This window comes from Penicillium mononematosum (assembly GCF_028829835.1).
Source record: "Penicillium mononematosum strain IBT 11891 chromosome Unknown utg000005l:1.0-9366267.0:1.0-9372171.0, whole genome shotgun sequence".
Classification (NCBI taxonomy): domain Eukaryota; kingdom Fungi; phylum Ascomycota; class Eurotiomycetes; order Eurotiales; family Aspergillaceae; genus Penicillium; species Penicillium mononematosum.
Genome location: NW_026643275.1, coordinates 6,040,628 through 6,066,276, shown reverse-complemented (window position 1 = coordinate 6,066,276; position 25,649 = coordinate 6,040,628). Strand labels below are relative to the sequence as shown.

Here is a 25,649-nt window from a genome sequence, read left to right as displayed (position 1 = left end):
CGAAACAGGTGTATCCTCTACTTTTCGAGGATCCCCTCGCTGTAGCTGGTTCATCCAGTTATTGGGAGATACACGTCCCTCTACTACCCTCAATGGGCATGACCTCTAGGGTTTTAGCTATGAGGCACTTCCCGAAAGAATTCCAAATATGCCAACACGCGCGATACGATGTCGATACACAACTTTTTGGTCGCCTACATGAGCCGTCTCACACGCCCGTCTGTCTCATAGACCTCGCGCCTACTACATAAGCTGCGTCCTTCTTGCATCGGCATGCATTTTGACACCCTTCTCACCTTTTACGTTGTGTCGGAACCAGCACACTCACCCCGCCCCTTCGGTAACCCAGTCCAGACTGAAGAAAGTCTATGACGTTCGGTCCAAGGCGAACAATACTCTGACGTCTGATTCTCTCGGGGCCCCGAAAATGGCATGAACATGGACCCGATACTCGGAGGTGGATAATAGTGCAGAGAACACAACCGCAGATATCATTGGTGTCCAGTTGACACCTGTTAGCAAGACGCGTCTCTAACAATTCGAAAAAAGGGAAAAAGAAGTTGCTTCAACCTCACGAAGTGACCTTCTCTTATCTCAGGACCCTCGGAGATGGCCTGGTTTCGAGGTGCATTCAAGTCCCTTGGAACCCTACAACATCGAAAACGACATTTTGTTTCGGCTTTCAATGATTGCCAGCCACTATCAGCACTTAACCCTTTTCTTAGCGATTAAGGATTTACACTCCGCGCAATTAATATTATAAGGGCACCCAGAGAACGTTTTCCGAACGTTCATTTCCAGGCATTTGCCCTCAGATCTAACAGACACATACCCAAGGGAAATCGACGTCTAAACTCGATAATCTACAACTCCATGGGTGTCAAAAAATACTACAGGGATATGATAATAAATACCACAGACTACCTAGGTAGTTGTGGATTCCGGCCAGCAATATATAACCTTGGAACCTAAATTAACTCGGTGGTCCCTGGAGAAATATTCAGAAGTTGAGAGTCTACATGTGCGTCAAGTCCTTTGAAATGCCTCACCAACAGCCAGCGTAGCTCAATGGCAGAGCGTCAGGCTTTTACCCTTCGTTAGAAATTTCGAAATGCTATAACCTGAATGTTGCGGGTTCGACCCCCGCCGTTGGCTTCTTCTCCGTTCCTTTTGTTTTTACTACTCCATTAGAGCTAACTGGTACAACGTAATTAATAAGAACAATGTTAGAAGAATCAGGCGCTGGTGACCCCCGCCGTTGGCTTCTTCTCCGTTCCTTTTGTTTTTACTACTCCATTAGAGCTAACTGGTACAACGTAATTAATAAGAACAATGTTAGAAGAATCAGGCGCTGGTGACCCCCGCCGTTGGCTTCTTCTCCGTTCCTTTTGTTTTTACTACTCCATTAGAGCTAACTGGTACAACGTAATTAATAAGAACAATGTTAGAAGAATCAGGCGCTGGTGACCCCCGCCGTTGGCTTCTTCTCCGTTCCTTTTGTTTTTACTACTCCATTAGAGCTAACTGGTACAACGTAATTAATAAGAACAATGTTAGAAGAATCAGGCGCTGGTGACCTTGTGATACCTCTGATGTTCTTTTACAAATTATCTACGAGTTTGTCTTTTCATAGTTTTTCCCCGTTGACATATTTTCTTCATTCTCCTACGACTAGTATAAATAGGTTTGGCTGCTTAACGGTTATGGTAATCCTATATAACTACATAATGTAGTTAATTGTACCGAGAAGAGTACGTATATGAAAAGGTCGTTTTGTGAGTCTTATAACATTCACCACCTATGTTCTGGATAACACTAATAAAGGGGGTTGGGTACAGAAAGAAAGAAATCGTATCTCAACAAAGACTACTGAGGGGAGAGGGGGAAATAAAGTAAAATAAACTACCAAGATAAGGCCGCATAAGGCGGGTTACATATACTAACTAGTTAACTAGTAACTACTCCGTACGGGGTGGAAAAGTCCAATGTTCGGTTTCTTCGTACATCTGTAGTTATGTAGTTATGGGATATAACACATATAAGAATCCAACTCTGTGAGATTATTTATGGATCCTTTCAAAAAGGCTTATGCCAGGAAAGAGGAAACATCTACAAATACATGTAAAATAGCATCCAAGCGACTAACGGATTATTATTTACTCGTATCCTCTTATATCATTCTGAGCGTTGGGGTAAGTGTTTGATGCCACATGTTGTACAACATAATGGTCTTGCCCAGGTGAGGTCCATAGTACTTTCACGTTCCGAACCTCTAAAAAATAGCGCATCACTTCATTCAACAGGAGCCAGCGTAGCTCAATGGCAGAGCGTCAGGCTTTTAACCTGAATGTTGCGGGTTCGACCCCCGCCGTTGGCTTTTTTTTTCCTTTTTTTTGGCTCCTCTCCAATAGAGAGAGCTAACAAAACGTTGTAACAACCTCGATCAGCCGCTTAGTTAGTTAGTGTTAGTACTTTAGATCCACGGATGAATGGTCTGATTGATGTTGGCATCTTCTGTTGATAGTTCTCCCGAGGTCAGAATTTTTGGTCATGCGATTGTCTTTTTTTCCCTTTCTGGTTCCCCCATGTTATTGATTGGCTGGAGAAGAACAGACAATATCGCAAAAGCGACCTTTCTACAGAGTATCCTATATGTATATGGTGAAGCATACTATATTCATACATGTGCATATCGATATATTATTGTGTATATTGTTTTATATGCTATAAGATTAACTATGGTTCCTAAAAAAGGTAAAAGAAACCAACATGCATTTAAGTGCGTAAAACATAAACATAATATATATGCGTGCACGCTGTGTGTATATTGTGTGCAAAACACATAAACAACAAACCTCCAGGTCTGTCTATACAGGTTAATAAAAACTTTAACCACCTTATACAAGAACGGAAATACACCATGTACCTACATATGTACATATGTATGTATAGCCATCAAGTCCACACTCGCCAAACAGGAGGAAACACTAGTTATCAAAAATTGACCTCTAGAAATTGTACTGTACTTCGTTATATGTATTATGTTAGCACCTTTGATTTCACCTCTCTTACAGATGAGCTGCTCTATCTTCATACATAGATATGTACCTAGCTACATGCTAATAATACTACGACGTAACTAAGCATAATGTTATCTACCTAGGTAGGTAGCCAGGTACCTTGGTCAAGTGTTACTTGTTGCCTTGACGTTTGACGAAGTAGGCTTTCGTAGAACTGCTATGTATCTATGACCAAGGATATGTATGTCAATTTGATAATGGATATAACCATCCTGCCATGATTTCTATGCCATGATTTTTATTCTCCTCTTGTCGTTATAGATTCTGTTGTCCTTGTAGTAGTCTTCCGTCATCAGGGAATTTTAGGCCAATCCACTACGAGGACCATCTAAGCACTAGTTATATTCAACCCTAGAAGGCCTTATACGTGGTTAACATTGCTAAGATCACCAGACGAAGGGAATAATTTACAAGTTCTACAGCTTTGGCACGATATCTCACGGGCGGCGATGATATTAGTCAGCAATGGTTGACGCCCTCCAGGACGACACAGCACTCGATGTGAATAGACCCCAAATATTTATACTACGAACCAGTCCCGCTTCGAGATATTATTGCCAGTGTATGGAAGAAAGCACGTATAACAGCCCTTATTCATGCACCCCTCCTTCTGATCGACACAGCTGTGGTGCCCACTTGAGATGAGTGACCTTCAGAAATCATTTGCCAAGTCAAAACTGGCCAAATTTCCACCTGAAGCACCAATGCCTGAACCAATGAGCCATTCAGAGGATGCATGGGAGGATGGCTCTTCGGCTTCCTCGTTGTCGTCGACCGGGACAATGGTCCCGTCACCCACGCGACACCTATTCGCCCGGACGGGCCGACGGTTCGTTTACTTCTCCAATTTCCATTAGCTCAACTTGGGATCAATTGGATTTTTGAACCAGCTGATTTTGTAAGAACAAGCTAACATGCGACCACAGACAATCATCCCAAACCTCTTTGACATGGACAGACTTCTTTGACCAGGAGCTCTTTCTTCCAGAGGAAGTGGATAATCTCCATATCGTACACCATGTCTATTTAACACCGCCGACTGACTCAGGCCCGCTTTTTGTCATGCACCATGGGGCCGGTTCATCTGGGCTTTCTTTCGCCACGTGCGCAGAAGAGATCCGGAAGATCATCCCAAAGGCGGGGATCTTGTCCCTGGATGCTCGAAGTCACGGTCGCACTGTCATGACCACCTTGGATAACGAGACAGTCATTGAAGCCCCTTCTACGGCAGAGGCAGCTCAGGCTGAATCCTCGGGACAGGTTGAGCTCGATCTCAGTCTCGAGACCCTGAGCCGGGATCTAGTCCATGTGATCTACCAGACACAAACGAGGATGGGCTGGGAGAAGCTCCCTGATATCATCCTGGTTGGACACAGTCTTGGCGGTGCGGTGATTACCGATGTCGCGAAGAAAGGGGAGCTGGGTCCGAAACTGTTGGCATACGCTGTACTCGACGTAGTGGAAGGTACGCTCGCCCTTGCTCTTTATATGTATCGGATACTGATATCTCCTTTTGACCAGGGTCTGCAATGGATGCTCTCCAGAGCATGGAGAAATATCTCTCGACTCGTCCAACCCGATTCCCCTCCCTGTTGTCTGGGATTGAATGGCAGTATGTATCCATCTGGACTATCCTTTCTTCCCAACATGGCTAACAAATACCACAAGTACTCACTCCCGCACAATCCGGAACACTACTTCCGCTCGCGCCTCGGTTCCATCCCTCTTGTACGAAGAAAGCAAGCCTAGCGACCCGTCCCGTCCTTGGGTGTGGCGCACCAACCTTTCTGCAACGAAACCTTTCTGGGAGAACTGGTTTGTTGGCTTGAGTAGGAAGTTCCTTGATGCGCGAGGTGGCAAGTTGCTACTACTTGCTGGGACGGACAGGTTGGATAAAGAGTTGATGATCGGGCAGATGCAAGGTATGCGTTTCGAAGATCTCTCTGTTAGCCGTCTATCATCACTTGGCATCATGCTCACTTCAGTATTACAGGCAAATATCAACTCCAGGTCTTCCCTGAAGCAGGACACTTCGTTCACGAGGACCAGCCTGCGAAGACTGCGCAGATACTGGCGGACTTTTACCGACGAAATGACCGGAGCGCGTTGGTGCTTCCGCCCAAGGTGGCGGATATGCAGGCATCAGCGGCGATGAAGAAGGGGACTGGTGCTCCCGGTGCCTCGACTGGTCACCTGAGATAGTATTTTATGACTCGCCTCAGTTTTTGAAATGAGTTACGATATCCAATGAGAGGCGACTTATAGATGTAAACACGTGCTTCCCAAACAAATATGTCATCTACAAGGCTCTTTCTCTGATGCGACTACGTCTACAAATGACGGAATTTATCCGCATGCAGGGAAATAAAATAATATGAGCAGAAAACATTCCATTTTCGCACGGAGTGAGAAGAAGATCCTTTCTCAGGGCCAGGTCAATCCGGCCGCACAGGGCGGTCAGCTGCCCAGCCTTCAGTCTGAAGCTTCATACCACCCCGCTGCGACAAATATTAGAGCAAAGAGAATAAGTAAAAACAAAAAAAAAAAAATGCCGGGCACGGCAAAAGGTTCGTGCCTCTCCATCGATTAACACCGAGAACCAGATTTTCGAGATTCCGAACGCCACCGGGATTCCATCACACGGAATCATCATGCGCGGATCGTGAAAAGGGATGCGATAATACAGGGAGGAAGTAAGGGTATTCCGAGAGAGAAAAAGAAAAGAGTGCATGACGCCAAGAACAACGGACGTAGGTGCCATTCAAGGCAAATAGGCACCACCAGCAACCACCAAGTTCATATTGGTGAACTTGACCTTGTAGACAGGAGACTTCTTAGTCGGGAAAGCGCTGATCTGGTCGGCCGTGACAACGACGTCCTTTCCCTTCTTTTTCTTGGTCTGGCTCGTCGATGGGTTGGCGGCTGCATCCAGTCTGGTTCCAGTGCCTGTTTCACCAATGATACGGCCACCCTGTGTGGTTTCCTGGGAACCAGCAACATCCCAAACTCGCACGGTACCATCAGCCCCACCGGAGACTAGCACCGTGGACTCCACGCTCCAGCTGACAGACCAGATTCCACCCTTGCCGTGACCACGCATGCGCTTCAGCAGTCTACCAGGTGCCAGATCCCACAGGATGATGCAACCCTGGTCGTCAGCGGATGCTAGAAGCTTTCCGTCGCGGCTGCACTCCATTGCGGTGATGCTGCCAGTGTGGCCAGTGAACATTCGGACAGCATTACCAGTCGAAACAGCCCACATGCGAACAGTGTGATCAGAGCTGGCAGTGAAAACGTATGCTGAGTTGGGATGGAAGCAGACGACATCCACGTCATGATCATGGCCGACGAAGATACGCTGCTGGCGGATTTGGTCACTCACCCACAAACGGGCGGTCCGGTCAGATCCACCGGAGACAAAGTAGTGACTAAAAGGTCCCCAGCTTAGATCCCAGACAGGGCGGTCGTGACCCTTGTAAACGACCATACATTGCCAGCTATCAAGAGACCAAAGGCGGATTGTCTTGTCCATGGATGATGAAAGCAGCCAGCGTGCATTGGTGGCAACCTTGTCATCCCCGAAAGGCCCTCGCGAGCGGATGCGCAGGGCTGGAATGCAACAGCAGTTACGGGACCCGCATGGCCGATGAGGCGGCGCGAACTAGCAGGCGGCGAGTTGTCAAGGTCGGGGTCGGCAGATTGAAGGTTTGTGCCATCAAGACTCCAAATCCGAATATATGACTGCTGGAAGCCCACAGCAACAACCTGGCTGTCGTCTGAAAAGTCCATGCAAGTAACTCTGTGTACTTGTTAGTAAAGCTCTCTATTGAAAAGAGGGTTCAGATGAACATACCCATCATACGTGTTGTGGAAAGTGAACATGCACACACTAAGCCCAGGACCAACACCACCTGTGCGAGTCTTAATCTCGAACCGATCGCGATGTTCCATAACCTTCTTCACCTCAATTTGGACGTCACGAGCAGTGGATTGAGGGAAAGGAAGATCTGCACGATTAGGTGCTTCGTCATCATCTTCATTTTTAATCATTTGGTCGAACTCTTGGATAAGAGTGTTACGGCCGGCCGCTGGAGGTTGTTTCGCATCTTCCTCAGCCAGTTCAGCCCGCACGTCCTCCTCCAGAAGTTGTTCCATAGGGAGCCTTCCGAGTTTCAGGCGGGGAAGTGTGCCGGCCATGGCTGGGTTGTCACCGGTGTAAGCAGAGCCGGGGTGGTGTCCGGGAATGCCTTCATCCTCAGCTGGGAAGGTCTGGTCCGCACCCATCTGGTTCAACATGGCAGCAAAACTGAATCGGTCATCTGCTGCTCGGTCCAAAGTTTTCACCGAGCAAAAACTGCTGAGAATTGCATTCATGACAGAACCTCCCTCTTTATCCTTGCTCTCCAGGAACTGGAGAAGATTGGTGTAGGCGGGGTTGCTTAACACAACGCGGTATTTGTTGTTTCGATAAAGCTTAGCGACGGAGTTATCTTGTAGGTGTTCCGGTAAGCTGATAGGTTCGAAGTGGCGGATGTCATCGGTATGCTCAGGAAGGAACATGTTCTTGTTGGTTTCAAAGAATGACTTCGCATCTTGAGGATAGAAGGAAGTGACCATATTGAAAAAGGAATAGACAAACAGCGGCCACAGAACACGCCGAAGTTCAGGCTGTGAGACAATTAGCATTGAGTTACCAAGTCGCTCCTTGTTTGTCGCACCTTGTACAGATCAAGATTTTCCTCAACCCAATTCTTCAGCAAATCTAGTAATGCATTAGTTGGTACTTCGAATCACCTAGGTTCAATTCCCAGCTCACCAAAGCCTTGTCGAGTCTTGGGGCGAGAATCCTCCCCCAGCTGAGGCAGCGGACGCCCATCAATCTCCTGGTTGGCAGACTCCATGCGCAACATTGCCTCTGTACGGCTGTAGCCCTTCTTGGCCAAATAATCAATAACCTAGAAAAGGGCAAAAGTCAGCGTACAATTTAGGCTGAGATTATTTGAGCAAACAAAAAATGTGGTAAGATAAGCAGGGTAAAAAATGGAAGAAGGCCTGGTGAGCAAACAGACAGCCTGTTCACGTGCGCGTGTCTCCTCAACGGACAGAGCCCGCAAAGGCTTTACGATGGGTGGACGCGGCACAATCTGACGCGGCACAGATTGTGCCGGAGTTTGTGTCGGAGTCACATCAGCTGCCACCGGCTTCTGTGTCTTCTGTGTCTTCTGCGTCGGCGAGGCCGGGTATCGGTGTCGGCGACTGCCTCGCCGACGAGGGGGCAGCCAATCCTTGTCTTCAGATTCCATAGCCACGACGGTTCTGGCGATGTTTTGCGATGTTTTGCGACTGCGGCGCGTTTTATGTGGAGATGAAAGAAAAGCGTGGATTGATGCGTTGACAAAGATGGATCAACTGAATGAATGATACTCGTTGAAGTGTGAAGAAGAAGGATTGTTAGGTGAGAACCGCGTGAAGAGAATCGTGGATGAATAGTGTATGTTTGACTTTGAGTTGTGATGCCTCTGTACTCATTGATCGCAAGCCATGAGATGCGATGACCAATAACAGCGAGCTAGTAATGCTCTTTCGAGGTCTGTGAAACGAACAATATTGGTCGGCGTTGAAAAGAAACCCGTGCGGTCCTCTGTAATGGGCTTCCGTCACCATCCACAGGCAGTCACCAATGAATAATAAACTCGCAGCCTTGTTGCGTCAACCAAACCACCGACAATGTGGTGTGCTGCCTTTGGCTTTGAATCATGAAGCTCGATCATCATCCAAGGGCTGCAATGGCTAATGAACAGGGTAGAGTGCTCGAGGGTTTGTGGGGTTTTCAATGTCGACGGTGTTGAGGCAAAACGCCCTAGAGTCCCCCGTCTTGGATCTCTGTCATCATGTTCTGGGAGGATCCAGCGGAAACATCGCCCCATGTCAAGCTTCTCAAACTCGGCTGATCCCGAAACACACAGGATGGACACAATGCGCGAGGAACAATGATCGCAAAGGGGCAAGGAGACATGAGGAAAACAAGACATCTTAAAGAAGACACAAATCGAGGACAAGGGTACCTACTATTTGGTTCAAATTTTGCTGTGACATAGCACCGCTTGGTGGTGCACTGGGCCCTGGAGTCGGTGCAGAATGAACGGGGGTTCCAGGTAATGGTTGCTGGGAAGGCATCGCCATCCCATTACCGTTTACACCTGGTCCCATACTGCCACTGCGCGGTCCAGGGCTTGGGGCTCCGCCTGGTGCCGACATAATCGACAACGACAACTTCGAGACAGATCCTCAAATTGCGGCGGAGGATAGCAACTGAGCAGGGTTGCGTACAATCGCCGGCGATTTATATGATAGACTTAGGTTGTGTCAGCTATCAGTGTTTTGTCTAATGTATATAGCGCCCAAAGGTATATGGGACTTCGCGCGTTCAACGATAGGATAATGGATCTGATACCTTGAATTTGATATCCCCCGCTGCCTCACCGCTTATTAAGGCCTCCCCAACTTCCAGCACGTGATTCCAACTAATAAGCTCTCTAATTTCCATTGTGATCTCGATCTCTCGTTCTACACGTGAAAATCTGGTGGAATTGATCCATACTGACGCAGCTCTCCATCCTATCTCTTCATACAGCCCCAACCAATCAATATGGGCGAAGACGCACCCCCGCAAGAGCTACCTAGCTTTACCTCTGCCGATCGCATTCGACAGCTGAATGAGATGGACAAGGTACTATGAGCATATAATTTATGCGGGAACTATTTGCTGATTCTTCTTCATAAGGATGTTACCAATCTGCTTCATTCTGCTGGTCTCGCGATCCAAGCCTTGACCAACGCCAAACCGGACCCCTCTCCCGTTGCATCAGATGGATCACTCGACTCGCACAAAATGCGGTTTAAAGAAGCAAGTGCGAAATACTTCGCGCTTCTTTCCTCAGCCGACGTCACCCTCCGCCGCCAGGTCTACTCCCTAGAGGAATCATCTCTCGTCGGACCTGAGAAGGGCTCACGCGCAGGGGACACAAAAGTCGGGGCCAGAAACGAAGGAGTCGCGGGAGCTAAATCGCGAGCGCCAAACTCACTGGATATAAGTCGGCTCAATAGCAGGAAGGATACAGTTGGAAAAGATAAGGAGGCTGAATTGTGGGCGGCTGCTCGTGAATTCGTTGAACAGTTGCAGAACGCTTCCGAGGCAAGCAAGGATTCTAGGCCTGCGAATGAACCAGAGGACATGCAGGTGGATTGAGCAACGAGCTATCGGTTCATTCTTTGCGATTGGTTGAGTTTCCTTCATGCGTTTATGATACCCCGGACTATCTGCTGCCACTGGCATTGAAATTACGAATACAATGAGTCCCATTGGAAGATGGTACATACATTTACACAGTGCCAAGTACGTATGTAACGAACGCTGGGCGCAAAGCGTGTATGGATCAGTGTTCGATCATGTGCACAGAACTCCGCTATACAAACGAAAAGCATGACAGGTATAGTTTATCGGCCTAGCCGAGCAGGATATTTGTCGGAACAGTAAAAGGACTACTTCTGCATGGACATGATCATTTCCCGCTGGGTCTCCCGGTCTCTGTTCGCATCAGACAATGGGCCCAAGCCTAGGTTCTTGTTAGCATATTGCAATGGATTTATGTGCCTCCACTTACTTCGAAGCTCGCCAACGACATCCTTCGCCTTGCCGAAGTAAACCTCCTCTGTGATGCGAAAGCCTAGGTCAGCATAAAATACTCAAGCCGTTAAATGGCGACGGGCGAATGTAACATACGCAGCAAATTTCGCATCTTCAACTCCATATCCTCCACCAGCCTGCCGACGTTGGCAACATGGCTAGCATCCGACTCCACAGGCAGATCAACTTCCACCTGGCGAGTCATGTTCCCGCTGAGGTCCATATCACCAAGAGCCTCGGTTTTGTTGGCTAGGTGAAGGATAACGGTGCTAGTGAGTTTGTAGTGGGACATGCGAGCGCGATCAGTGGCCTCGAAAACGTGAATGCTGTCCCATTCGCCGGAGCTCTGGGAACCTGGGGTGACACCTAACAAAGGAAACAGTCAGTCGCAATTTAAAGTATAGGAAGTAGGCTGCGGCCAGTCCATAACGCACCCTTCTTCAATAGAATCACGCCGGCAAAACCATCGTCCAGATCCCAGAAATACACACTCCCCACGCCTCCCTCATAGTACAGTTCTCGGTAAACATCGAACGACTCATTGGCGGCAACCTCGAGCTTGCGCACTCGCTCACTGGGCACGGTACCATCCTCAAGCGGAGGATCAAACTCATTGCTCCATGGTGACCGGTAGCTATCGCCGTCGCGGTTGTAGTCGCAGAGCAGGTAGTCGCGGTTGGTCTGCGGGCAGCGCCGAATCTCCAGGGGCTGGTCAACGGAGGAGAGGAGGTCTTCGGTGAGGTCTGGGACAATTGTGGTGATGGCTTGCAGATTGGTCTTGGTATCCCGTGGGTTCAGACGCCGAAGGAGGTCGCTGCAGAAGGGGTGGTCAGCTCACTTGTCTCCGACTGCATGGGGCGGGGTTGCGTCGGGATCATGGATTGTCATGGCGAGTATCATGGTTGGGGGATAAGGGGTCTGTAGGGTCATGGGTCATGTTGGTTGTGAGACAAGTTACTCACAGCGCGCTGTCAAATTGTGCGTCAGCCATGGTTGCGAAGGTTGGTTGTATATCGGTTGCTTGACGAATGGCGGTGTTGATCTTGGGCGGATGAGGTGCGTGTATGTTTCGGGCTGCTTGCGTGGCAGTACATGATATCTATATCAATCGGATAGTTCAACTTCGATAGCATCAGCATCCATAAAAAGACCGGAAAAGACTACATGAATATATAACTACCGTTGTTCCTTCCTATTTAAAATCTGTTTTATTTGATGATATATTGGTTTTGAATTTAGCATATGAAATACCCCCACTGGCTGCAAGATCTTAGTAGAGAGAGGACAGGCGATTGTCGGATTATTGGATCCTCAGATCTCACAAGAAATGGAGAGAATCATTCTCCTCAGGTATATGTACGGACTTTTCTGAAGGGTGTGACTAGAATAAGCCCAGCATTCGAGCAAGGCCTATGAGTCTAAGATGTCTCAAATATCTTCGACAGGAGTATTCAGGATGCACATATCACAACTGTCTCGGAGAATGTAAAAAGAACTAAATACAGAGTTGACATGTGCATAGAGACCTCTCTTAAGTAAAACCAGAAACGAGACTCATCTCCTCCTGCCACCACCCAGCAAAGATATTCAACCTCTCCGTCCGTACCCTAGCCATCTCTCTCCCCGTGGTAGTCTTCATCATCCCCTCCAGCTTGACCAACTTGTCCCCAAAATGCTCAATAGAATTGTCCATCTCCCATTTCCCATCAACGCAATACTTTTTCCCTACAGCTCCAAGGAAGGTAAAACATCTGCCAATTCCAACAGCCCCGATGGCATCAAGTCGATCAGCATCCTGGACAACACCAAGTTCGACAAACCCGTCCTCATCAATCATCCTCCGGATCAACCCCGGATCCTTGCATTCAGTCGTGTAAGAAACATGCGACACGATCGTCTGCACCCGGGATGCGAGTTCTGGCGTCGCACCCCGCGCAAGGAGCGCATGCTGCACCATCGTCGTTGGGTCAAGTTCTTGGCTTCCAGGAGCTGCATCGATCTTGGAGAGGTATTTTCTGTCACCGATGTCGTGCAACAAAGCTGCGAGTTTCACAACTGCCCCGTTGTATTGCGTTGTCGGGTGCAGTGCCCGCTCCGCTTCCAGGATCTTGTTGGCGAGCGCTCCAACTCTGTGGACGTGTGCTGGGTTATGCGATGGGTCATGGCCTGACATGCAGTCTGTCACGAAAGCGGACATGTCCTTGAAGAGCGCTTGGAATTCTTCGCTGGTATCATCCATTGTGGGGCTTTTGATCCGGTTGTTGGGGAGGTTTTTTTGGGGTTGCTTCGATGATACGGACTGAAACCCAAGACCTATGTCAACGACGTAAGTTTGATTTGTATACCGAGGCGACTATTGGATTTTTCGTTCCTGGGCAACAGCAATATATTTTGAAGAAATTACCGAATTTCCCCCGCAGTAAACAACCCATTTTGGCGGTGAATGGCACTCGACTCTTTTTTCGCGTCAACTTAGAGCTGCAGAGATAGCTCCGGCACGCGTGTCACAGTTTTACGCCGTGGAAACTGCTTCATATTTATTGAAGATATAGACAAGCCCGTACATTGTACATGTGGGGTGCTAACTTTGCGGGGACTGATCTGCAAGGAAGGCATTGTGGTTAGGAACAATCCAAGTTGAGAAATTACTACAAGCTTCATTGAATGTGAATAGGTCCGATTCCGCTGGCTGCAGATTGTGATAATTCCATTAAATAAGGCTCCGAGATGATATTCAAGATACTATCACACGGAAGAAAGTAAAATTATGTTACAAGGCCAACAGGGCTACCCCATAGATCCAGATCGGAGATAGTCCTGTAAGACCATGCCGAATTACAAGGTAGTAGACCGAAGACCCGATCCAATCTTCTCACAGAGCAAAAGCAGCAACAACCAGGCCGAAGAGGCCAGCAGCGGAGGCACCGAGCCTGACATCGGCAGCGGCGTTGGTGGTCTCCTGCGAGGAGCCAGAGGAGCTGGTAGCAGTGCCCGAGGAAGAGGAGTCATCGTTGTCGTTGTTGTCATTGCTGTCATTGTCACCCGAAGCTAAAGGCTGACGTTAGCGGAGTTTCCATCGACAAAATGAACGTGGACATACACTTGGAACCGGTACTCGACGAGTCAGAGCTGGTATGGGTGGCAGTGCTGCCGGTACCAGTGGAGGTGGTGGAAGAGTGGGTTGCAGTTGCACCACTGCCGTTGCCGCCCCAAAAGTGCGAGCTGTAGCAAGACCGCTCACACTCGGCGTACTTTTGAGTGTCGGCGGGGGGAGCCAGTGCCCTGAGGGCAGGCAGCAACACACTTATTGGTGTCATTTGCCTGCTCATCGCTGGGACAGGGCACGTGGTAGCAGCTGGCTGTGCAGCAGATATCCTTGGCTTCGCCTAGAGTTGGGCTGAATTAATATTAAGCTAAAGATGCATGACTGTCCGAACGGGTAGCTTACAGCTCTTTGCGCACTCGACCTCGGGAGTACTGGTAATGATTGAAGGGTTTGCTGTGGTAGTGTCTGCGGCAGCGGCGACAGCCAGCAAGGCCGAGAGAGCAAGGACGCTGAACTTCATGTCGAATAATAAAGTAGCAAAAAAAGATCAAGTTAGCGAAGGGAAAAAGTGCTAAGTAGTGACAGTATTTGTAGTAAAGAGTGATAGAGTTGGGGTGGGAAAAGGGCAGACAGCCAAGTATTAAATATTATTTGATAACAAGCACAAAGCAAACGGACGCCCTTGGCACACCCGCCATTTCATTCGTGATGTCTCAGATTTTCATCCGAGGATGTCAAAGTCATTGAATTTTGGCGCTTTAGTTATGACCAAGTTCATCCAGCGGATGCATGGCAATAATCTTACTCCCCTAGACTAGTATATTGTGCAGGACAATCTCCCCCTTAGGAAGGGATTTTCTACTCTGTATGTTGTATTTTAGAGCAAAGTGAGACCCTGGGGAACGGTAAACCCAAATTGGACAATATTGATTGACTCCGGGGCTGCATTAGCGTGTGAGTAAGGGACCAATCTATTTTCTGCTAGGGTAGATTGCCATTCCTATTGGCTCTCAAGCTCGGCAGGAGAAAAGAAGCACAGAAGACAACCTTAAGGATGGATGTACTTTGTACTCCATACTCTGCTCCATACTCTGTAGTACGAAGTGCAATCATGTACTGTTTGTCAGGTGGAATATCAAAATAGAAAGGTTCCATAAGGGGTAGAATAAGGCACTTGTTCAATATGATAAATAAGTTTGGATTCCTCCATGTATGTATGTACAACGTAGGCACTGTATACCCCGCAAATCGTCTAGGCTCGGCTATTGAGAGTTGAATCAGAATACTTGGCAAGGTTGGCAAGGGGATAGTGCAAACTATACAAACACCATATCACCTGACTACGCGACGCGTCGCGAGATTGCACATACGGAGTACAACGGCAATGCCTTTGAATCATTCGCGCGATGTCGACAGATTCCGAGTCGGATTACTTCGATGATGACGACTTTGTAGTCCCTGGAACCCCCGACAGGCCCTCCCGTCCCACAAAACGCCGCCGCATTCGAAATCGCGGGCAAGAGCGCGAAGGTCAAGATGACGCTTCTTCGATCGAATCGTTCTCTGATATGGAGGATGACGGATTACCCTCCCGGGGCCGAGAATCGCGTCGCGATCTCGAAGAATACCAGAATCGCTCCAAAAATAAGAGCTGTGTACTGAAGCAAGCCAGCGTCCAAAATGACATGTTCGTCACACAACTCACGCAACCTTCCTCAAGTCCAGAACGAATACGGGGTGCACGATGGCAGAAGCCCGTTGCGAAACCGCCTCCGCCAAGATTTGAAGCTGGAGGACAAGATGGTGCTGATGAGCAGGAGAGGAATTATTCCCATGATGATGAGGAGGAATTGATGGCCGCTATCGCGGCTTCCTTAGATTCATTTGAAGAGGAGAAAACAAACAGAGCGGTATTGCAACCCCCGAGTTTATCAAACAATACTGCTCCGAAAAAGCTTGCCTCGCCGGAAAAGACAAACACGCATGTCTCTGCGGATGTCCCGTTTGAGCTGGAGGACATACCTGAAGGCGCATTTGATTCTTCGCCATCATTGTCCCCAGTAGCACGACCAGTCCAGCCTGCAGTTCCGCAATTTAGTCAATCCCGAGGCTCATTCCGACAGCCCCATCTCAGACAGAGCACGTTATTCGGCATGGTTGCTCCAAACCCCGAGGTCTTGGTTCCGCGCCAACCAGACTGGGGCCCGCCAGAAAAGACTGAGCCACCAACCCAACACAAACTTGTCAAAGATGCTTTGGATACATGGGTCTACCCCACGAATTTGGGCAAAACCAGAGATTACCAGTTCAATATCACCCAAGCAGGCCTGTTTCACAATCTACTCGTGGCCTTGCCAACGGGTCTGGGAAAGACATTCATAGCGGCTACGATTATGCTAAATTGGTTTCGCTGGACAAAAGATTCTCAAATCGTTTTTGTAGCACCGACGAAACCCCTGGTTTCACAGCAGGTATCGGCCTGTTTGGATATTGCCGGAATCCCACGCTCGGAGTCGACAATGCTCACGGGAGGAGCATCACCGGGTATTCGCGCCGAAGAGTGGAAATCAAAGCGGGTATTTTTCATGACACCCCAAACACTGATCAATGACCTGAAGACCGGAATCGCTGATCCTAAGCGAATCGTGTTGTTGGTCGTTGATGAAGCCCATCGCGCGACGGGTGCGTATGCATATGTGGAGGTAGTCAAATTCCTTCGACGCTTCAACAACAGTTTCCGCGTGCTCGCACTCACAGCAACGCCGGGTTCAACAGTCGAATCGGTACAGGCGGTTATTGATGGGTTGGACATAGCACGTGTTGAGATCCGTACGGAGAACTCGATCGACATTCGCGACTACGTTCACGCTCGCAATATCGAAATCGAAATATTTGAGAATTCAGATGAAATGATTTTCTGTATGGACCTTATGTCTGCAGCCTTGCAGCCCTTGCTTGATCAACTCCGAACCATCAACGCCTACTGGGGACGTGACCCTATGGGGTTGACTGCGTACGGCCTCACAGTGGCGAGGCAACAATGGATGCAATCCGATGCTGGCCGGAATGCCAGTTTCGGCTTGAAAGGCAAAGTCAACTCCATTTTCACCGTTCTTGCTAGCTTGGCCCACGCTATTGATCTCCTCAAGTATCATGGTATCGTGCCATTCTATCGCCATATCATTCATTTCAAATCAAGCTCTGAGGGACAGAAAGGCGGAGGTGGCAAATACCAAAAGCAAGTTGTACAGGATGATAGTTTCAAAAAGCTACTCAGCCATCTTGAACCATGGAGTAAGAATCCAGAGTTCATCGGTCATCCGAAATTGGAATATCTCAAGTCAGTGATTCTGAATCACTTTATGGATAGGGGTGAAGGGAAAGAGTTGCCGAACGGCACTAGTCAACCTGCGACCCGTGTCATGATCTTTGTGCATTTCCGTGACAGTGCTGAAGAGGTCACGAGAGTGCTCAAAAGATATGAGCCCATGATTCGGCCTCATGTTTTTGTGGGCCAATCAAGCGCGAAAGGCTCTGAAGGCATGGACCAGAAGACGCAACTCAAAATCATTGAGGATTTCAAGAAAGGCACATACAACACGATCGTTGCTACATCCATCGGCGAGGAAGGATTGGATATTGGAGAAGTCGATCTGATCGTGTGCTATGACTCGTCGGCATCGCCCATCCGCATGCTGCAGCGCATGGGACGAACTGGCCGTAAGCGGGCTGGTAACATCACTCTGCTATTGATGAAAGGCAAAGAAGAAGACTCCTACATCAAGGCGAAAGATAACTATGAAAAAATGCAGCAAATGATTGCCAGTGGCTCCCGATTCACGTTTCACGACGATCGTTCCGCACGCATCTTGCCCCCGGGCGTTCGCCCAGTGCCCGATAAACGACATGTCGACATACCCCGGAAAACTCGCAGCAAGAACTGCCAGAGCCGAAACGCAAAGGGCGGGCACCGAAGCGACCTGCGAAGGTGTTCCACATGCCCGACGATGTTGAAACAGGGTTTACTCGGGCCTCGAATTTGGGTGGCGATAAACCCCAGAAGAAGGCCACCGCATCCAAAAAGGCAGCCAACCCCATAAAGAGACCTCGGACCCCGACACCCGAGCCTGTGGATGTTCCGTCGCTGGAGGACGTTGTTCTTAGCACGAGTGAGCAAAATGATCTTGAACATCATTATCAGAACATCGGTACCACTTCTCCGCAGTTCATCCGATTCCCTCGCAATGACGCCTTTCCACGTTTGCAACTCATTGAACGACCCACAAAGAACGTCAAGCATGGGTCTCTCACCCGGCGCTTGGTAAAAGCCTTACAGAAGATGCACGAGGCCGGCCCTGACTGCGATCAGCGATTTAAAGATATTTTGGCCCGTGAACCACTCTCGTCAGATGAGTCCAGTCAGACGTCCCGGAAGAATCCAACGAGGAAGCCTCGGCGCAACTCAAAGCTCTTGAAAACACCATCTAAAAGCGCTGCTCGACAAGCTTCCAGCAAGACCACTGCAAACCCCGCTGGCGGGGAGGTTGTTTCTGTTTTATCTCCAGATCGTGAACCCAAGAATGATCCCTTTGCCTTCATGGATGGTGACTTTGATGACGATGGCTCGGACTTTGAATTGATGGATGCTAGCCTTTTGTTTAGTAGTGGGTCTAAACCTAAGGGTCGGAAACCCAATAGGCCCATCATTGAACATAGTGATGAGTGAAGAACTACCTACCTAGACACAGGCGTTTTGTAAGCTGTCTGGATATGTCTAGGGATCGCTACACAATGAAGATTCGGATGGAGAAATAACGCGTACGTCAATTTATATGGAGGATTGGATGGACATGGAAGAGAAAGAGAGAAAGAGACCCCAAAAGAGCTGCTGAGAGCTGCTGGCGGGTGCTGTCTCGGTGGGCTCTGGTCCCTCAGGCCACCAAACAAAATGGGAAGATTCGAGGACTATAACTCGGCCACCAGCGAATTTTTCTTCGTCGTAGCCTTGAGGCCTTCTCTGCTGGTGTCAATGCCAAATTTGTTCTTGAAATATTGCCTGAGCTTCGCCGTCATTGGTAGTTTTTCGGAAATTGTATCCTGGTATCTGAAGCCTTGCTGTGTCTGCTGTCCGGCCTCGGGTCTTTTGGATTTTTGCTTGAGACCAGCATGGCATTCAGCACTGCAAGCTGGTAAGCCAGAGCCAGGTTCCCATTTCCAACCAGGACCAAATAGAGAACCGCAGAAGCCGCAGAAGACATCCAAGTGCAAGATGTGATGTTTGAAAATCGGTAGATAGTCATTATGGCTGAGAATTATCGAGCACTGCTGACAAAGTGACCCCTGCAAAGCTTCACACCAGCATGGATATGTGTTCTTTCCATAAGTGGGCTTTTTACACCAACAACAATTTCGATCCTTTCCCCTTCTGTCGGGAGGAACTGTGTCGTTGGTTCTTTTCTTTGCTGGTTGGAAAGCGGCCATGGGGGACCCTGCTTTACGGCTGTCTTTAGTCGTCGTTGGGGGCTCTGCTTTGCGGCTGTCTTTGGCCGTCTTTGTACGCGGCGGCGTAGAGTCCGTAATCAACCCAAGGACGTGTTCATTTAGGTTGACACCTTCCTGGCCTTCGGAGACCTCATCCTCTCGCAGCAAGTCACCGTCTTCCCCCTCGGAAAGCTTCTTGGTAGAGTTCGCGTGCTCCAAGTCCCACTCGGCCTGCTTTTGAGTGTGGAGTTTCCTCATCTCTTGGAGTTGAAACTCGGTGAATTTGCGAGAGAAAAGAGAAGGATTGTCCCGCGGAATTATTCTTGGTTCAGGCGTTTGATTTGGTTCCTTGGGGCGACTAGGGCTAGTTATCATGGCAAGTAAGATGCCCCCCCTACTGACGGACCCACCAATAGTCTCTAGGCGGGGTATATCAGAGGGTTTGAAGCCTCGCATGTACAGCCAGGACCAGATACTGTCAGTGATTGAGTCAGAAGTCAACTTGGGTTCGCCGTCTTCCTCGCGCAACCTTATGCGCACCAACTCGGATAATGCTACCCGTGACCTGAAATAGAACGGTTGGATCCCTCGCGTTTGCGTGAGGCAAGCTGCGACTTTTATTGCGAGGGAAACCATTGTACCACTCCTCCAGTCATCTGAGTAAAGTGCCGATAAAGGTGCCAAAGGGTTCAAATAAACTCGGGTGACCACAGACTGTTCGATCTGTAGGAATGCCTCCAACGAGGCTTGTCCAAAAGTGAGTGTTCTTTTCTCAAACGAAGGCGAAGGTAGAACAGACATCCTCAAGGCATTGACCCCGCATAAGATGATCACCTGCAGGTTAGAATTATCGATGATCTGACGATTGATGTCCCTCAGACGTGTGTGGCCAGGTCCGGCCAGCTTGAGTTTTCTGGGGACAAACGGAGCCTGGAAATTGAATGGCCAAGTAAGGCAGTTTTCCTTGTGGAAACCAACAGATCTCAAGGCCGAAGGAAAGTGTGTTTGGGAAGTACTCTCTTCATCACATTCGAGAGAGGGAATATCGAAGTCTAGGACAAATCCAATGCGAGCCTCAGTTGAACCAGTTGGAAATGCCCATAGATGCCCCTCAACACCTTGCTGCTCCAAATAAGCAGCCACGTCCTTGCCAATCTCTGCGTTACCGATGGGAGACAGTAGATTGCTTGGTGGTCCATCTGTTGCTTCAACCCTAACGAAGGCACAAAGATAAGGTTTTATCTGCTCGCAAAATGCGCCCTCGATCTCTGTGTAGCTGGACCTTTGAGAGGATGGCCGAAGCGACGATCTCTGTTTTTGCTGTAGCTCCTTTGACCTGGCCTCGGCGAACTGTCGTGTCTCGGGACTAGGTGACGATAGCAGCCACTTACGGGACTCTGCTCTTTCGCTTGGGGATAATGTGATGTTTTGTAAGAGTGGAGAGACAACATTGAGCCCACGGAGCGAAAATTCTTGATCGCCAAGAAAGCGAGTAAGTGTTTGCTGTGGCAACGTTTGGAAACCGAGACAAAATATCATCTCGAGGAGGGTGTTAAGGAGTTCAATGGATTGGTGCGTGTCTTCCTCCTCTGGCGTTATCTCCCAGAGCCTTATGAAATTCAGTTGTCGTCCCGGTTTCGAGGCGACCCAGTAGCACAGTGTGTTGATACGACCATGTATAAGTTCCGTGATGTGTTGGGGTATGCGGCGTACTAACAAGGTTGCCTGGCCAGCGTATGGTCTCCAATACTCTTCGGCCTCACTAGAAGTGATGTACAGCAGGTATCCACCGATAGCGGGCCATTCAGAGAGAGGATCTTGGACTCTGTGGAAGTCGTCTAGCCTAATACATATTAGAGTAAATAGAAGTTCCGCATATCTCTGGTGGTGTAGACTTACATTTTCCTGGTCACTTTCTGCCCTTCCAACTGCCGTATTTCGGGCCGTATGCATCCGTGGATCCTGTCCTTGAGGAGCTGTAGAGATCCAAAACATTGAATCTCAGTAGGATAAGACTTGAATTTATGCACATGGAAATCAGGTCTGGCAAGCTTTTCAATCAGGTCGTCGGTGATGGTTGTGAGAGAAGCGAAGGTAACTTCGTGGGGTTGGTGCTATATTTTTTTCCCGAATCGTTAACAGGCGTATCTTTCTAATGGGTTTCAATGGGAGACACTCACATCATTGTCTATAATTGTGCCCTCTAGACTGGTTTGAGTCTCTGGTCTCCACTTCCGGTCCTCTAGGTCGATTTTGTTGCCTTTCTGGTCCGGGGATGATCGTTGACGCTTCTTACCCTTCTGACCCTTCTTGGCCTTTTTCCGGTCATCGTTGATTGACTCCCAGGTGTGTATGATGAATTTCCGCAAGAATCCCTCGTTCACCTTACCCTCCGCGATGGATGTCCTGAAAGCGTCCTGTTTGAGGTGGCTGTCGATGCAGGGAAGCTCTAGAGAACCAAAGTCTTCTGCCGAGCAAATTTTTTGAACTAATCCCCAAATACCTTGGGTAATCTGTTCGAGCATATCTCTCTGTTCCTCGGTCTTCTTTTTTTCCCGGGAGTTCCTTCGGGAGTACATCTCTTCTTCGCCAATGTCTTCTAGATCCTTACGGACAATGTATTGCAGGATCTCGTCTACGATCAGGGCATTGTCCGCAACAGGTCCCAGATCGTAGACCTCCTCCGTCTGGACCGGCTTCAGAGGGGGTTGGGGTGGGCCTGGTGGCTTCGACATTCCGTTGATTGCAGTAGTGATAGATTCTGAGAGATAGATCGATGAAGAAGAGATAGTCAATCAACAGTTTGAGTGATGAATGGAGATACCGATGATGATATCTACCTGCTGCCATCAAATCTAGGGACTCAAACATGCAGACAAGCAAACACTCATGCTGCCTAGCAAACAATGCATCCATGTATGGAGGAATACTATCTACGCAAGAGCAGACACTATTGTGGCTAATATACTGGGCCTGTCTAGTATCATACCCGTAGGGTTTAGCCCAGGAAGGAAAATACGTTGATATTGTGAATTTCATTCTTGGCTTCAACCCTATCTGCAAAAAGTCGCACAAGTCCTATATAATCTTTAGTTCCTGGAAAGGGTGATAATCGCAAAAACATAACGGCCTAGGCAATGGAAAGGATCTAAATGTGGAAGGATAGCACTCTACCAGTGACCTACTCCAGCCATTGGCCACGCAGTTCAAAGGGCTTACAGCTCACATGGACCCAACCTCGGGACACTAAAAAAAAAAAAACAAAGCTATGAGGTGATATATAGCTCAGGTGTTCTATGCCCAATTAAGGGTTATAATTTGCTGAAGTAACTAAAGAGATAGTTAATTCATACCATCTTGTCTGGATTTATCACACTCCATGCGAAGTAGGTGTTATTAAAAATAAGTGACGGACTGTGCAAAGTTGTTAATGAGCACCTAAAGCTTGACTGGACTCCATAACCTCTCCCTTCTCTTGGACATTAGGCTGCTTGAAGAGAATCTTTCGTGGTATGCGACAGAGTACCGAGTCCCTTCTCGATCTGCCAGCTCGAGAGAGCGTCCAGCTATATTGTTCAGCAGCAACCCTGACTGTGATTAACAAGCTTTTGCATTGGCGTAGGAGTTTCTCTTTGGGATATTGAAGTCATGAATCCTATCTGGGCACCCGTGAACAGGAAGCGCGGTTTCAGGTTTACTTGAGATAATCCCAAACATCTGAAAATTAAGTCTCGAAATTATGTTGCATTTAATTCGAAAGATACGAACAAAACAGGAAAAAAAAAAGGCGTAAACAGAAACCCCGCGGACAAAATGTACTCAACATCTTGCAAGCAATTCCTCTAGCGTCTCAGGCTCATTGTCTCCGGCTCATACTTGACTGCTTCCTCGCTTCGGACTTTCTCGGCCCAAGCCTCCAAATCTAGAGGGTTTCTGGTACAATGAAGTAGCACATCCCTAGTGGCCATGGTATCTTCCAGCGCACTGTGGCCACGTTTTCCTCCCTGGATCTTTTGACCAATTAACTCGTTCGCCAAAGTCTTCAAGCTCCAAGTCCGTCGAAAGGGCCTTCCAAGCGGCCTGTACACTGCATCAGCAGTGAGAATGGATGTGTCGATGATCGTGCTGTGTATGATGCCCAGAGAGTTCAGATCGTTGTTCAGGGCGTGGCCGACAATAATAGTATTTCCGTCCGTATGGTCAAAGATCATGGTGCGCGCTGCTTCCCACCCTCGAATGGCGATGTTATCCTTCACGGCGGCCTTCATGGCGGCGCAGATTATGCCGCTGTATTTGGTTCGCCAGTTTCTAACTATGTTGGTGAGATGGACGAAGTGGTTGATGAGGGTCTCTCCAGTGAACATGTCCACAACTGCCAGAAACGCCAGCTCTTTCCGGTTACCTTCAACAGTGACCATTTCACAATCGAGGACGATGCCCTGTCGTTTTGCTGCGTCTTCGGTGTGCTCTAGATTTTGAGCGAATTCGTTACGTCCGATCACTCCCCCGGTGAGGCGAGCCCAGGGATCAAGAGCGTAGGTCAAAACCATAGTGAAATGATGCTTCTTTAATTCTTCTTCAGTGTGTACCTTGGCCAAGAGCTGGTTGAATAGTTGCTCATCCTCGGATGGGGGGATCTTAGGACCGTGGGACGACATGTTGCGTTTGGTTGTAAGGGTTAGTATTGATAATGAGGGTTGGAATTGATGTTGATGTTTGGTCGAACAAGGTAGATGGCAGAAAAACTAAGGAGTCTTTGAGGGTCTGTCTTCGAGGGAGTGTTTTCCAGAGAAGAATGTAATTAAGGGAACCAACATCGCAGTACACAAAAGCATGCATCACAGCCGTAGACAAAGTTGCCAACGTTCTTATTTAACTAGTCATTATAGACAACGCCATATACATCTATACACCGACAACATTTAACAATAACCCTAGCCATTGTGCATTCGTGGATCTAAGACGACTGAATCTAGAGAAGCAATTGGCAAATTCGAACATTGAAAGAGACTCGATGGCGAGCATGACCACCTGAACAGATGTGCAATATCTAAGAGTCAGTTGTACATGTACGTATGTAGTAGCGAGATACGGTAATTAATACAAGATGGTATTTTAAGGAACTGCGATGATACCTAGACAGTTGGTGACCGTGGAAATATTCTCTGCCTAGGTGTCCTGTAGGCTTTTGAAGTCAGTTATGTATAGTCTTAGGACGACTTGATAATCTAGGGAAATAGAAGAAATAAAGACGGAGAGAGAAGAACAGTAACCAGATAAAAGTGGGTAGAAGGGCTATCTGTATACCTAGGTAGCCTTTTGGGAGTTGACAAAGAGGCAGACACAACAGACATGCCTTTCACAACATTGTAAATGTACCTTACATTGCATAAAAGAAGTGTTCCAGACCAGTTCAACTGTAATATCTAAATCTCCCAGTATTAAATCAGCATCGAGGAGGAGGTGCAGTGCTGAACCTCGTATCTGCCATGTACACGGCAATAAGTGCAGCCTGAAAATAGTTAGTGTCTGTCTACCAACCAAAATGAGATACACCCACTAGCGACAAGTCAAACCCTTCAGCAACAAGAATCTCAAGCACTTGTCGTGGCATTAGAGACACGTCTCCTTGAGAGGTACATTTGGGCAGCGTCTTATTCATCGTCATGCTCTCACGAACATCAACCACTTTCTGGCCGCCAACACTGGCTGAGAATCCTTGCCACGCGTAAGTGCCCGACTCTCGGACTTCGACCGTCGCCATTCTTTCACTCTCACTTTTCGAGTCCGGCTCCATTGAGTTGCGAAATGTGAGTCGGTAGACCTTTTTCATGTCGACTCTGAAATCCACAAGCTCCTCATCTTCCTTGCCGGGTAGTCGTACCCGCAGGGGTCTTTTCCATGCTAAGACCGCCTCGCGAGACTGGAACATTGGGAGTCCTGATGAATCGCGAAATTCGCGAGCTGGAGTGTCACCATATTTGTGGCCAGTGACTGTGAAAACCGTTGAGTCATCCCAATACCTCTTGATCGTATATTCATTGGGCGAACGGTGGTCGTATTTAGGTTTGAGGTAGAGGAGAGTTTCTTCCTCGGCGATATGTTCTGGTCTGATCCCGACAGGCTGGGAGAGTGCCTTGACAGCTTTGTTTACCGATGTATTATCCTCAGTATACATGGTGGGGGGGTTTTGAAGATGAAAACAGTGCAGGTCACGACATTCCAATTTGATTCAGAAGGGATCGGCATGGCCCACTCCCCAGTACATCAGTCTTTCGACCGTGATCAATTTGATCTATTTCCTTGACAGGACAAGACGCATCCAGAAAGGGAAAGTCGGAAGATCGAATGTTAC

At 48.4% G+C, this 25,649-nt stretch overlaps 9 protein-coding genes across 9 annotated transcripts; 3 read left to right on the top strand and 6 right to left on the bottom strand.

The window, feature by feature from the left end:
• Window positions 1–3,545: 3,545 nt before the first annotated feature.
• ppe1 (putative ribosomal protein/carboxylic ester hydrolase (Ppe1)) lies at window positions 3,546–5,282 on the top strand (the record flags this gene model as incomplete). Its single annotated transcript, XM_057297257.1, has 6 exons — window positions 3,546–3,581; window positions 3,704–3,909; window positions 4,007–4,545; window positions 4,602–4,692; window positions 4,749–5,002; window positions 5,074–5,282. The coding sequence occupies 6 exons, from the start codon at window positions 3,546–3,548 to the stop codon at window positions 5,280–5,282; spliced, it is 1,335 nt and encodes a 444-aa protein (XP_057145139.1).
• A 559-nt stretch (window positions 5,283–5,841) lies between these two features.
• N7519_010483 (putative transcription initiation factor TFIID subunit) lies at window positions 5,842–8,383 on the bottom strand (the record flags this gene model as incomplete). The annotated part of the gene is made up of 6 exons (XM_057297256.1): window positions 5,842–6,689; window positions 6,743–6,879; window positions 6,934–7,748; window positions 7,799–7,842; window positions 7,897–8,035; window positions 8,150–8,383. The coding sequence occupies 6 exons, from the start codon at window positions 8,381–8,383 to the stop codon at window positions 5,842–5,844; spliced, it is 2,217 nt and encodes a 738-aa protein (XP_057145138.1).
• Window positions 8,384–9,729: 1,346 nt separating this feature from the next.
• N7519_010482 (mediator of RNA polymerase II transcription subunit 11) lies at window positions 9,730–10,329 on the top strand (the record flags this gene model as incomplete). The annotated part of the gene is made up of 2 exons (XM_057297255.1): window positions 9,730–9,810; window positions 9,865–10,329. 2 exons carry the CDS (start codon window positions 9,730–9,732, stop codon window positions 10,327–10,329), a joined length of 546 nt encoding a protein of 181 aa, XP_057145137.1.
• Window positions 10,330–10,622: 293 nt separating this feature from the next.
• On the bottom strand, window positions 10,623–11,758 carry cap2 (F-actin-capping protein subunit beta; the record flags this gene model as incomplete). The annotated part of the gene is made up of 5 exons (XM_057297254.1): window positions 10,623–10,696; window positions 10,745–10,792; window positions 10,864–11,133; window positions 11,202–11,581; window positions 11,730–11,758. The coding sequence occupies 5 exons, from the start codon at window positions 11,756–11,758 to the stop codon at window positions 10,623–10,625; spliced, it is 801 nt and encodes a 266-aa protein (XP_057145136.1).
• Window positions 11,759–12,298: 540 nt separating this feature from the next.
• On the bottom strand, window positions 12,299–13,006 carry N7519_010480 (HD domain-containing protein; the record flags this gene model as incomplete). The annotated part of the gene is made up of 1 exon (XM_057297253.1): window positions 12,299–13,006. The coding sequence occupies one exon, from the start codon at window positions 13,004–13,006 to the stop codon at window positions 12,299–12,301; it is 708 nt and encodes a 235-aa protein (XP_057145135.1).
• Window positions 13,007–13,639: 633 nt separating this feature from the next.
• Window positions 13,640–14,333, bottom strand: N7519_010479 (uncharacterized protein; the record flags this gene model as incomplete). The annotated part of the gene is made up of 4 exons (XM_057297252.1): window positions 13,640–13,815; window positions 13,868–13,989; window positions 14,072–14,153; window positions 14,216–14,333. The coding sequence occupies 4 exons, from the start codon at window positions 14,331–14,333 to the stop codon at window positions 13,640–13,642; spliced, it is 498 nt and encodes a 165-aa protein (XP_057145134.1).
• Window positions 14,334–15,219: 886 nt separating this feature from the next.
• On the top strand, window positions 15,220–18,539 carry mph1 (3'-5' DNA helicase; the record flags this gene model as incomplete). Its single annotated transcript, XM_057297251.1, has 2 exons — window positions 15,220–17,694; window positions 17,748–18,539. 2 exons carry the CDS (start codon window positions 15,220–15,222, stop codon window positions 18,537–18,539), a joined length of 3,267 nt encoding a protein of 1,088 aa, XP_057145133.1.
• Window positions 18,540–18,778: 239 nt separating this feature from the next.
• N7519_010477 (3'-5' exonuclease) lies at window positions 18,779–23,952 on the bottom strand (the record flags this gene model as incomplete). Its single annotated transcript, XM_057297250.1, has 2 exons — window positions 18,779–20,660; window positions 23,171–23,952. The coding sequence occupies 2 exons, from the start codon at window positions 23,950–23,952 to the stop codon at window positions 18,779–18,781; spliced, it is 2,664 nt and encodes an 887-aa protein (XP_057145132.1).
• Window positions 23,953–24,740: 788 nt separating this feature from the next.
• On the bottom strand, window positions 24,741–25,472 carry N7519_010476 (uncharacterized protein; the record flags this gene model as incomplete). The annotated part of the gene is made up of 2 exons (XM_057297249.1): window positions 24,741–24,806; window positions 24,855–25,472. 2 exons carry the CDS (start codon window positions 25,470–25,472, stop codon window positions 24,741–24,743), a joined length of 684 nt encoding a protein of 227 aa, XP_057145131.1.
• Window positions 25,473–25,649: the final 177 nt, after the last annotated feature.